General features: G+C 48.5%; 1 protein-coding gene across 2 annotated transcripts in view; it reads right to left on the bottom strand.

The window, feature by feature from the left end:
* LOC119373955 (protein phosphatase 1A) overlaps positions 1-13644 on the bottom strand; it is a 46758-nt gene that overhangs the window by 9127 nt on the left and 23987 nt on the right. For both annotated transcript variants that reach the window (XM_037644018.2, XM_049410861.1), the window contains exons 3-5: positions 13072-13428; positions 11699-11920; positions 3380-3497 (exon numbers count right to left, since the gene is read on the bottom strand). In XM_037644018.2, the coding sequence (XP_037499946.1) occupies positions 3380-3497; positions 11699-11920; positions 13072-13428 (697 nt within the window). The remainder of the gene's footprint in view (positions 1-3379; positions 3498-11698; positions 11921-13071; positions 13429-13644) is intronic.

Raw genomic sequence — 13644 nt, 5'->3', positions numbered from 1 at the left:
GGTGTGTGATGAGGTGAAGCATATTGAAAAATCTAGGGACCACTTTCAATCGGACGTTGATGGCTCTTGGCAAAGTTCGACCGTAACGGAGCTTGAAAGGCAGCTTTGCCGCAATACAAGAGTGTATGAGGTGAAGCATATTGAAAATCTGAAGGGGTCACTTTCAATCTGACGTTGACTCTATTTGTTTTTGGGAAGTTCGAATAGTAAAATTCCAGAGTGAATCGAATCGAATAACAAACACTATTCAAAAAATATTCGAAATTTCGAATATTCACACATCCCTAGTTTATGAGAGTTGACGTCGAGCTGCAATGATTCGCTCATGAATGTTCAACATATAACTTTTGTTCAAATGGGTTTAGAACATCCCTACTTGTTCTAATTCCAGAATATTGTGATATACTGACTTACTTCCAGCCTTGAAGAAGACAAGTCCACTTGTCGAAATGTCGGCTCGAGCACCCACCCCATGTTTACGGATTTTTTTCACTGATTTACTTTGTAACTCTCTCACTTCAGGAAATAATCTTGCTCCTAACAAGGCACATGAAATGTTTGATATCCTTCAAAACCACAATGTACCAGAAAATTAAGTGCATATTTGAAATCAGCCCACAAGTATACACAAACTCGGCAAGTTTCAACAAAATCGATCAGGAACTAAGCAAAGTTTTAGAGAGCTTAAAGGTGTACACATTTATATTTGGAACAAATTATAAAGATTGGAAATTTTATGATAAAGTCATGGTAGTTCCCAAGCATGCATAATGAGAGGGGAAAAAACCTCCATCAAGCTGTCCTTGAAAGTCTTGCACACAATCAACCCTCATGCCACTGCAATTTGCACAGCCGAGTCCACGATGTGAATGGGTCAACCGGCCGTGTGATTCATAACTGTGTATGCAGTAATACTAACATGAACTAAACAATGGAGTTTTACACAACAAGACCAGGATATATGATTACTACAAGGTGCGCCATAATTGAATACAGTCGCCGACCGATTTTTCGGACCTGGAGGGGACCGAAAAATAGTCCGAAAAATTGAACAGTCCGAAAAATTCGTTTTTGCCAAAAAGTAATATTTATTGCATTGAGGCTGGCTTAAAAAATCCGTGATGCTGCCTTGCCTCATATTACGCCTACAAGCAATTGCATTTGCCTGTATTTGCGCCAGGGTGACATCCTCGCCGTAAACGCCCATTAAGAGTGTCACTGCGTCGATGATCTGTGCCGCCGACGGCTGCGGGCAGTCATCTTCGTCGTCGTCGTCAGCCGAGCTGCTCTCTGGCTGCGGCACAACCTGCCGCAGAATTTCGTCTTCTGTGGGCTCAGCGCACGAAACAACATCGTCGTCTGCACCAGCGAAGTCCTGAAATGTCACCGTGGCAGGAACATCCACTCCACCACTTCGCAGACCGCGGATCAAGTCCTCCCCGCCATCCATTGCGCTGTCCAGATCGCGAACGTCCGGATCATCCGCCTCGGCCTCTTCAACGGCACCAAAACCCGCATGCCTGAAACAATTCGTGATGGTCTCTGGCTTCACCGCCTTCCATGACTCGGCTAGCATATGGATGGCGGCCAGGATGTCGACTTTGTAGGCTTTGCCGCTGTCAAGGCACAGCACGGTACGATTGAGCAGGCGGGCATGGTAGTGTGCTTTGATATTTCTGATGACGCCTTGATCCATTGGCTGGAGCACACTTGTGGTGTTCGGTGGCAAAAATTCCAACCGAATGGCCTCAAGGTTAGGCACGCTCTCATGCGCGCCGCAGTTGTCTACGAAAACGATGACTTTTCTGTGCTGACGCGCAAACTTGCGGTCAAGTCTTCGTACGTACTGCTCAAACAAAGATTGAGTGATCCACACTTTCGAATTGCTCTCATATTCGACAGGGATGGTTTTCATTGCCCTGAAACATCTTGGGTTTCTCGCCTTTCCTATTACAAGAAGAGGGAGCTTCTCTGTTCCGGTTGTGTTGGCACCAGCCATCACTGTGATGCGCTCCTTGCTGAGCTTGCCACCGGCGCACGGGTCACCCGAAAATGCCAGAGAGCGATCCGGCAGCATTTTGAAAAACAGCCCCGTCTCGTCACAATTGAAGGTGTCTGAAGGAGCATGTTCTTCGATCAAGGCTTTGAGCTTGGTGAGACGATAATCAGACACAACAGCCTGATCTACCGCTCCGCTTTCACCACTCACTTTTTTAAACAATATTCCGTGCCTCTTCTTAAAGCCGCGCAGCCATCCGTCCGTAAACTTGAAATCCTGGATGCTCATTTTAAGAGCGAACGCCTCGGCCTTTTCTTTTAACAAATCTCCCGACACGGGCAAGTTCTTCGCCAAAACTCCTTTTAACCACAACTTCAGGGCCTCTTCAAGGGCTGGGTGAACACCCTTACTGTCGTTCTTCTGGAATTTGTTGCTTGAGTTCTCAAACGCTGTCAATATCTTGGTTCGGTTTTTCACATAATCGGACACCGTTTGCTTGGAGAGGTTGTATTCCTTGGCTACATCAAGCTGGGAACGTCCACTCTTGATAAGCTCGACAATCGCTACTTTCTTCTCTAACGTCAGGGTCGTGTACTTGCCACGCTTCTTCACACCACCAGGCTATGGCGATGGCGCGGATGGCGGAGCCATGGCGTCGAGCACGTAAAATCCGATGCTGCACACACGAGAAGCACAAAATGTCACGATGCGTGCAGAATGGTGACCGAAACAAGACAAGAATAAACAAAGAATTACTCCTTCGCCGCTTGCTCCGCTAGCTTCGCTCATCGCCGTACTGTGTGGTGACGATAGTGAAACGAAAAGTTGACACGTTAAAAAAAAAAAACAGGCTTCACCTCCGAGATCGGCAAGCGCTTTCCCATCTCAGAGGCGGTAACGGCCATTTGGAAACCAATTCTAGCCAAGTCAACTGAAAATCCAACATGGCGGCGTCCGCATTGGCTGGTGGCGTGGCTCAAAACGAGTGATTTGGTCCAAAAAATCCAACTTTCAGGTGCAAATTTGTCCGAAAAATTGGTCGAAAAAATGCATTAGGTCTATGGAACCCCTGACGGCGCATTTATAAAGTCCGGAATATCCAACAAGTCCGAATTATCGGAGTCCGAAAAATCAGTCGGCGACTGTACAGAAGATTAATGTCAACCACCTGCGGTTCTTTAACGTGCACCTCTATTTGAATACATGAGCATTTTTGCATTTTGACTATCAAGAAACATGGCCGATGAGACCGGGAATCAAGCCCGCGCCCCCTTGCTTAGCGGTGCAACTCAATAGCTGCTAAGCTATCACAGCACGTGGATTAACAAGCATGAGTGTGCCTCAATGCTGAGTAAGCAAGCTGCAGTTGTCGTCACTTGCCTGTGATCCTTTTCTCAATGAGCTGATTGAGCTCGCGGTCGTGCTGCAGCGCCTCGTCGCTCACCGATGGAGCACCAGGGAACAGCACAAGGACAATGCTCATGTTGTCCTTGCTCCCCTGCGCATCACAACAGGACATCGTCACAATACCTCAATGTTTCACACTTTCATATGTTTAGTATCAAGTACACAGGGCAAAGAAAAAGAAAACACTTGCAGAACAAATGCAGGCATTAACGATGAAATTCATTCAATGGACCATGTATAAAATGAAATGCAATAGTACTTGCTCACTGCTTTCTTTTCTTGATTAAACCGCAACCCATGCCATCGTGAACCGAGAAAGTTACTATTTTTTTTCATTAAAGGAACGATGAGGTGTACAGGACTCAAAGATTGAAACGAGACAATTTAGGGCTGAGTATATGCACATACTTTCGTTTCCACGTCTTCAGTTCGGGTCATATCGGCGTAATTTCGACTCGAACGCGTAGATCAGAGCCAACAGTATCTTTAGAGACCAGATTCCTCACAACATGATGCGGTTATCTTGAGCGATTGCGCATGCCAGTCGTTACACTAAAAAATGTGATGTCACGTTTGAATCCGTGAGTACTGTACGTTCCACAGCGCAGCCAAACGTCGGTATAACGAAGTATTATCTGGAGCAAGAAACTTCCACTGTATTGCGAATTTCGTAAAGTCGAGGCTCATATGCTTCTGTAGTAAAAGTAACCTCACAGGTTTGTGGAATAGCCCTGCATCTCATTAGTAGTAAGCATACCGAAGTGCGATGCCTGATGAAGGGAGTGGAGCAGCGCAAGTGCTCACTGCGACAGCCAAGACCCCCCCCCCCCCAAAGCTGGAAGTGCATAAAACATTCCGGCTCTCTCTCACAACCGTGCAATAGCACACAGCACCAACACCAAGGGCACTTCGAAACCTTGACAGAAAACCTGATGGCAGAGCACACTACAGGGAGTGTCCGAAAAGTAATGTTAATGAGTCGATTAAAAAAGATGTATTGATCAGATCAGTACAACACAATTAAAAGGTTTCACAATAGGCTCTTCCTGCGGGGATGCGTCACTTCCAGAGAGATTTCCAGGCATCGAAGGCATCACGGTAGGCCTCCTGCGGAATGTCCTTTAAAGCCTTGGTGCAAGCCTCTTTGACTTAGTCAAGTGTCCTGAAATGATGTCCTTTCATGGGAGTTTTCAAGCGTGGAAACAAAAGGGAAGTCTGGAGGAGCCGTGTCAGAACTGCAGGGCAGCTGGGGAACCCTCGACACATTTGAATCAACAAGGAAGCGGGTCAAGACGAAGGCGATGTGGACTGGCACGCTGCCATTGGTGATGGTCGTTGACGGCCGTCCAGAGCGGACTTCGTCGCTGGCCTCTTTACGACCTTCTATAAAGGCCTTATGCCACCGGTACACTTGTCGTTGTGACTAACAATTATCACCAAAGCTTTTTATCATAGGAAAACCTTCCACTTTGGACTTCTCAAGTTTCAGACAAAACTTGATGGTAGTCCTTTGTTCCAACGAGCGCTGCATTGTGGCTTGCACGGGAAGTGAAAACAAGTTTCACGGAAAAGTCTCTCCTTACTCTCCAGATGGTAGCATACGACAGTGCGACTGCACGTGCATGAGCTGACTTCCCCCTCCACCAATATCAAGTGGTCCTAGCCTGTTGTGAGGTATAGACGCTTTACCATTTAGTCAATGACATTATTTTTCGGACACACCCTGTACATGCCCCGCTAAAGTCCCTAGATTTTTCCCTGTTCTTTCTTAAGTATCGACAACCATTGAAGCGCCGGCGACGAATCTCATTGGCTAACGCTCGTTTTCGGTAGCCATGTTCTTCCTAACTCTTTTCCAGCACCTGGTGAAACGCGATCCCCCATTCACTAATGACAGGGGGTTGACGGGAGGAGAAAGGCGCGTCGCGGTAGCATATTGTCCGCTGAAAGATGCGTGGCTAATGTACTTAGACGCGCATGGCTTTGTAAATCTTCCAAGTTAGGAAGAAAATGGCGTCGCACGCCAGCTGTGCGTGAGAGAGGGCCGTGAAAGGAGGCAGTTGTCGGTACTTAAGTAAAAAGGAAAAATCTAGGGACTTTATGCCCCGCCAATGCCGATTTGCATGGGCACATTCCTACAGTGATAAGAAAACCAGTGTTGCTTCACTGAAATGCCATACTTGCTGCTGCTAGACCCGAGCATCAATAGCTAATTGTGTGCAGTGTCATCCATGTACTACGGTCACGCTGTGCCGGCATGCTTGCCGTACCGCATGTACAGACGTGTTTGCTATGAGAGTGCAGTAAAGTTTCCTCGTGCCTGAATCGCTCTCAACTGTGCATGGATGCCACTTATCAGGGAAATAGGGTGGCAGCAGTGCTGCTTTCATTTGCACAAGTGACAAGCACTTGAAGCTGTCCCACTCAAGCAAGTGCCAACAAACTACGCCGCACCATGTTTGGGCTGCAGCCTGTTAAAAGCGTGCAGTCACATTTTACAATGGTGCTACACCACAAGTGCTGCAGAGCAGGTAACTGAAGATGCTTAGTGTGATAGGATTGTCAGCAATGAGCTATACTAGCACGTTTTTCAGTGGCCATCGTCACATCTCTGTGCATCTATAAAGCTGAGGGTCGATCCCGGATATATTGAACTTCGGATATATCGAACTCGGATACAGCATAGACCGCGTATAACGTAAGTCGCCGGAGTCGCGAATATCCGCACTATAAGCGATACTGCACTATACCCAAAACAACATTTTTGAAAGGTTGCACGTGTGCAAAACATGACCAACAGGCAGGCGTGCGATTCCGACTATCGTGGCATGCGACTGGGACGTAAGTTTGCATCTGCTTACATTTGAAAATGTTGAACAGTTAGCGTCCACGGACCTGCGGTGCCGACATAACGAACGCGGAAAAAATGCGCCGTCACGGGAAGTCGCCGCGGTAACACACTGGGCGTGCACGATGTCGAAAACGGTGGCGACCATAAACCACCACTCGAGTGTTTCACACGCACGCTCACATTTTCGTTAAAGATGTGAGTCACCCCTTCTAAATGCAACAACTGCAAAATGTTTCATTGATGCGGCACCAAACCGCAACTTCTATAGTCCGCGGCCGCCGACATGGCAGCTAGCGCTTGTTAGGCCTAGCGTGCGCGTTGCAACTTTGCATGCTGTCGCGAGAAGCTTATCCTAGACAACACTGAGATTGGGCGTAGAAGAGATCGCACTCGCGAGCTAAACCGAGGGCATCACGCGTGAAATGAAGTTTCGGTTCGCGATCGGGAGAACAGCCGCGGCAACTATCCTGAAAAACTCTTTCAAGCTTGTAAGTCCGCCTGTTGACGGCAAAGGCGAAAGCTCAATCGCGTCTCAAAGCATTGTTACTTGCGGGGGAATCGAAGTTGCACGCGCGATATCTGCGCTGTATGACGAAGCAACTATTTTCCTGACATAAACAAACAGAGGTAACGCGCTGTTGATGCGGGCGCCCGTACGTCGCGGAGCGTGCATGTCAAGCTGCCGAAGTAAGGGGGCAAAGGCTTCTCCGTCGGCCCCGTAACTGCTCCCCCTCCTCACACCACGCACCTGCGCCAGGCTGCTGGCCCCCACAGCCATCCCTTTTTTTTTTTTCTCCCCCCGCTACTTGTTCATTTGTTTCGCGTCCCCTCCTCCTTTGTAACGCCGTCGCCGCTGTCTCCCCCACCGGCGCATCTCCGACGCTCGCTCCCTCACATCTCTGAGAACGTTCCGGCAGCCGCATTATAACCGGTCTTTCATCTCGGGGTACTGCATTATAGGCGATGCGCAGAGCGTCGACGACGCCATCTGCCGCCACGACTCGGAAGCGCTGACGGGTCCCGGCGAGCAGTGTTCCCGCGAGCGTCTACGCGAGTGCACGGATGGATGTGTTTTCGTCGTGATTTAACGACTCTGTCGGGCCTCAGCGATGTCGAAAAATAACTGCTGCGTTGTCGGCTGCTCAAACACACACACAAAAATCGCAGGAACGCACTTCGACAGGTTTCCGGTGCTATTTCATGAGCGAGAGCGACGGCGGCGGTGGATTGCGGCTGTACGACGTAGAAAGCAAAGCAAGCAATCGCGCTTTGTTTACGGCAGTGTTAGAACGATTACCGTGTTTTTATTTCTCCATTTATGTCGCTACGCATTTAGCGAACGCTACTACGTTTACACTTGGTCGCCTCGCCTGCATTGTAGACGCTACAATACACATGAGGTTGTTATTAGTGATAAGACGCGATGCCTAGGCTTTCTTGAGAAACGAATGGCGCGAAGCGCAATGCCAGAGAATGTGGGGAAGGTGACGGCTCCTTTAAAAAAACGCCGTGGAATCACACGTGTGCTGTACGAAATCGGCTGCATTCTACCTATTGATGGCACAGGAATGCGATCATCGGTGCAGAATGTTCGCTGTGCGCTTCTGCACCGATGACGACAAGCTTATCGTTTATTTTTTCACAAGTTTATCGTGCTGGTTTCAAAGTTTTACCAACGCTGACGCTTCGCGTGGCCGAACCTGTGAAATCTATACGCCGGTGCGACAGCACTCCCTCAAAATCTACTATATAAACTCATGGCACGTAAACGAAGCTACTGTGTTGAGAAAAAACGTTGGTTCACGCGTCAACGCATGCAGGCATTATTGATCGCGACGTTATAACGAAGGCGGTGTACTTACGATGAGCTCCACTCCGTAGGGAAGCTTGTTGACGCTTGTCTGTGGCAAACACTTGGCGCGTATGGTGACGTACATTGTCGTCCCACACAGCTTTGACATCGGACACATGTCCACTATTATGAAGTGAGGCTCCTTTGCGCACACTATCGCCGCAAAATTAATTATCTGGGACGCGCACAAGCGGCAAATCGCACGCGCGCAAATGAAGCGTCTGCTACGCGACCCACCAGCGGTTCCAACAACCGCCGCTACGTGGCTTTCAGTGGCGCCCCAATAGGCGCTGCGCATCGCGGATAAGCGGTATGCGTATACATGAAGTTCTATGAGAGGGTAAACGGGAGTCAGAAAAAACCGCATTATAGCCGGTACTGCACTGTAAGCGGTTACGTTATAAGTGGTCCGAGGTGTATGTCGAATTACTGGCTATATCAAACAGTTGAGAAATCCCCTTGAATTTCCCATGCAAAAGTATGGGGCTGGTGCGCACGTATATCGAACTCCCACACCACGAAACATCCGCTACATCGAATGCTGCGCCGCGCCGAAGCCCAGAAAGTGCATTTTTCCTAACAAATACCGATCATTTCTCGGCCCTGCTCTAACAAGTTCCGATCTCTTGTAAAGCGCAGGTCACGGAAAGGCGGTATTATTCCATTTTGTTGATCTAGTTCGTTGCGCAGCGCTTGTCAGTGCACCGGTATATTTGATGGGTGATCCGTAGGTTTTAACGCGCGGGCATAGTGTTTTTCAAAATGAAAATGCGAAGAGACTCGGCAGCCTCGTAGTAATGTTTGCATTCCCCTCCTTGTTTGTCCGTGGCCGATGGCATGCGGGCCCGAAAAGCATGGCCTACAAGATGTGCAATCTCGTGACATATTTTTGGTGTTTTCAGTTTTAAAACGCACATGTCACAGGCTACGCTTTTTTTCGCATTTCTCCCCAAAGCAGCGGCTGCCTTCTACAAAGCCACAAGTGCCATCGCCAAGATGTCGACGGTGGTGGGGACTTTTCCTTTGTTGTTCGTGGGCAGTGTTGTCTCTTGCGGCTTGAGGACTCGTGTACTTCTCGCTTCGTTCTTGATAAATCGTCATTCGGAAGCCGAACTAAACATTGTCCCGCTCGTAGCGATAAAAATGATGACCAGTGCTTGGAGCGACTTCAAGTAAAGCACAGCCGTGCACCGTTTCCTTGCGGGCCTTGGTGCCAGGCGACAACTTTGGGTGCGTCATGACCGCTGACTACGGCATACGGTGCGTCAGTGAATTTTGCGACATATCGGACGGGAGTGCAGCGAGCAACTTCATCGGTGCAGATAACGTAGCTGTTTCTGACTGTATCGATGGCAAGATCATAGCTGACGTTGCCGGAGCTGCGGAAATCGACCCGTGCGGTTTGAAGATGCAATGCCGCCGCTGCCACCGCTAAACCCTTTACTGTGCTACTGAGCTTGCATCAGCATTCAGCGTCGATGGCTGCTGTTGTGGCCAAAGGTGCTGAATTTTGCTTATTTGGAAAGCTTCGATGATACTGACGATAACTTGATGAATTCACGACGCGCAAGAAGCAAGACAAGTTTGTGGACTATTTTGATGTGAAATAAAGTGCGGCAACTTGCAAAAGAAGTTGTCACCTTGTTCTTTCGCATATGTGAGCGAATCATCATGTGAGCGCTTTTTACTACTTCGGAAAACTGTGTCGAGGCCTGCAGTGCTTTAATTTAAGCCTGAAATACGCATATTTTGTATTTCGAATTCTCGATATATCGAACTATTTTGCGGTCCCCTTCGAGATCGATATATCCGGGATCGACTGTATAGTGAACTCCCGTTAAGACGAACTCGGTTAAGACGAATTCTCGCTTATGCCGAACAACAGAGAACCGTTTGTTTGGTTTCCCATAGACTCAATGCAAAAAAAATTCGCTTAAGACGAACCGCCCAACTGTACTCTTCTGTTAAGATGAACTTTCGCGGTGATCAACAAGGCTGGCGATTCTGCGAAACGAACACTGCAGTCTTGGTGGGGCATTCAGGCGACCAAGAAAAAGCAAAAAAGGAAAAAAAAAAAACACTTCCTGGAGCAGAGACCCGAAGCAAATTGCGACGCGGAGATAAACGAAAAAGAACGGTCAGCGGATAAAGCCAGTATCCCCCTCACCCCAGCCTGTGGGTGGGGGATGTGCGGGCTTTATCAGCAAAGAAAGCAACAAAAAGAGTAGGGGGATTTACAACTGAGACACCCATGCCACTGCGTCCTTTTGTATCCCCCCCCTCCCTCCCCGTTTATCGGTTTTCCAGCTAGAGTACAAAGGAGAACAGAACACAAGAGAACACAAGAAAAAGCGACAACGAGAACAAAAATTCTCTGTGCATTACAATTGAGGACGAAACCGAAACCACGTTTGCGGCGCACTCCCGTCAGAGGGGTCAGGTGCATTGTCATCGCCATCACACAATGGCGGCCGAGCACATTTTGTGGTCAGTTTGCTTAGGACCTGTGCGCATTGTATCTGTTCCCAGTGAAGCGCAAATTGTGATGAGCCATTTTGCTTATGGAAGTGCACGACAAGGGAAGGCTATTTTGTACACTGAATATAGCTGCGTCGTGTGTTTTTCGTGTGCGCGAGGCTTGTGACCGTGAATAGCGCAATGGGATATCTTCAGCTGCACGCCAATTAGGAAAAGTTACTACGGGCCGAAAACAGGAAAATATCCGAACCTCGAAGAAAACCTTGCAGACTTTCTTAAGCAACTGAGCGTATCATGACTTTGTCAAGGCAACAGCGCCCGACCGAGGCGTATCCAGAAGCGATCTTAGAGCCAGCAAAACAGGCTCACAGAAGAAAAGGAACTGCTAGGACGATGAATTTACATTATTTGAAGGAAAACTGTGCTTCTCTCTTTTTTTTTTTTGTAACCGTCAACATAGGAGCGTGTTACAGTTTTATCATTAAAATGTGGTAGCAGTATCTTCATGAAATTTATTTTTGAACCCGCAAAATCAGGTGCTCGTATGATTCGTGTAAATACTCTGCTTGAAGGCATAGCGTTTATCTAGATGAGCCAAATAAATGCTTTTTCTTGTCTTTTCTTGTCCCATTGTAAGTCTACTCCAGTCAGTGTTTTCAAGCAACATATTTGGATGCACTTGGCATGTTAGCATCTCTCTTTTTGGGGACACTCTGATAATCCGAACTCCTGATAAGACGAACAGATGACCGCGGTCCCTTCGAGTTCGTCTTAACGGAAGTCTACTGTATATAGGTCTTGCGCAGAAGTCGCAATCACTGGTTGGCCAGCCTTTGCAAACACAAGTGTGGAAGGTCTTTTATGGTGATGTGTGGCATTAGTCCCACCGTGAGTCCAGAGTGCACATAAGTTTCGTGCAAAAAATAGTGACAGCACAGTGATGAGCTCCAATTGAATATGTTTCTTGCCGCTATTGCCAAAATGTTACGCATTTAGGCATTCTGTCAAAGTAGAAATCCTAGGTTGGCCAGCCAATGCAGATGAACACGCAGCTCTCTCGCGACAAAGCGCAGCATTGGCCACACCTACAATGCTGCAATGCACTACGCACCCGGTAGAGGCAAATGTCGATGACAGCAGCGCAGAGCTCTTCAAGGTCGTGCGAGATGCAGAGCTGGTGGTGAACAAACTGGCAGAGCTCCTCGTTGCTCATCACGTCCCAGATGCCGTCACATGCGAGCACCAGGAACTCATCCGACGACGGGTCCCGTGCCTGCACCGTCACTTCGGGTTCGGGCGACACCAACTGTTCGCAGGGGCCCCTTCCAGCCACCTGCGTGTTTTGTTGCACAATGTCTTTGGATGCAACACATGCAATATCAGACAGTTTCGGCTAGTTTGCACACATACACATATCGTTCAAGAAATACCTAGAGATGTACAGGCATTACAGATTTTCTTTGCAGATAAATGTGAGCAGCAGTATTGGTGGCACCGATTCATTATGCTGAGGTTCAACCAGATGGCGTAAAGCTATGGGTACAGCAAGTGCCTTGTAGCCATGATAGATGGTGCCACCATTCCGCTGCAGCAATATCGCAAATTTCTGATGGCATCACTGCAGGCGATGCTCTCTTCAGATTTACTGTAGGCTAAACAGGCAAGTGGTGTCCAATAACATGTGGCACGAAACCGAGCTCACTCCAAATGTGCTAGCGTTGTGCAAAGCTTTACTGCAAACAAGACAATGCTTTTAGCTGCAAGGGTCACATATACATAGCTCTCTTAGTGACAAGACACTTAGAATACCGAGAGGGAAGGATAACAGAAACCAAGAGGCCCTATTCTTAAAGTAAAGCTTGCCTTGGCCCTCCCCTCCCCCCCTGCATATTCTGACTACTGCTATCTAAAAACCAGTGATGCCTTGCTAAATCATGTCACTTCTTCATGTCACTGCTGTCCAACATTGCACTAGGTCCTCCATATCTCTCTATCACGCATGAACACACACACACATGCACAAGCACATACTACACCTCTATGGCATCTCTAAGGCACAAAGGCCAGTTAACACAAGACTGCTTAACTGTAGAGACCTAACGTCTACATTGCCAGAGAATCGATATCTGGGCTAGTTGGTTGAAATGCATGGTATAACTGAACTAAGCGTGCTACAGACGAGGATGAAGAAGGAAGGACAAAAGGACAAGCGATTACTCGCAACTGAAACATTTATTTAACAAGAAAGCATATAAATACTCCGAGCCCATCAAAATTTTCATCGGCAGAACACACGCATTCCTTTTCCGTCTTCATCCATATCGCGCTTACTTCAGTTAAAAACCACACATCTACATTGCTTGCAGCATCTCAGCTATTCACAACTAACACCGACATCATTAGGTTACCATGATCTCGGCAATGTTGTGTGGAAGGCAGCCCACGCAAGTGTGCATGCACTACAAACCAATGACAAGGCCCCACCTGTTTGTACTCAAAGTCTCCCAAGGCTCGCGAGACCGCCAGGGAGCCGTTGACCCGCTGGATCATGACGGACCCGCCAGCCCGCTGAATGCGCTCCTTCTCCCCGGGGTTGATGGGCTTGTGGTCGCGCGTCGTGAAGGCCGGCTGGCCGTTCCGGCACAGCAGGGCGCGCGAGTCGCCGCAGTTGGCGAAGTAGACGTGGCTGGGCGACACAAGGGCGCAGACGGCAGTCGAGCCGCTCTTGTCCTCTCCCGAGGCCACCTCGGGCAGGGCGCGCATCTGGTCATCGAGACAGAGGAAGCCGCGACGAATGCCCGTGGCCACTCGCTCTGCAAGCTCTTCGCCGCCCTCGGGGATCTGTAGGGCAAGTGCACGAAAGAGGACACAATGAGAAACACATGCCGACAAAAAGCTCAAGTCAGTCTAGCGAAGCATCAACAGAAGGTAATGCAGTGCTCCCATGCACAAAAAATAAGAGGTAGAGAAACTCACGTTCGGTCTACCTTTCCCACCGCCTCAACCTTAAGGGGGTTGAGGCAATGGGCAAAATAGACCAACTCGATTATTTCTAGC

This window comes from Rhipicephalus sanguineus, chromosome 11 (assembly GCF_013339695.2).
Source record: "Rhipicephalus sanguineus isolate Rsan-2018 chromosome 11, BIME_Rsan_1.4, whole genome shotgun sequence".
NCBI lineage: Eukaryota > Metazoa > Arthropoda > Arachnida > Ixodida > Ixodidae > Rhipicephalus > Rhipicephalus sanguineus.
This window is presented reverse-complemented; position numbering and strand designations above follow the sequence as displayed.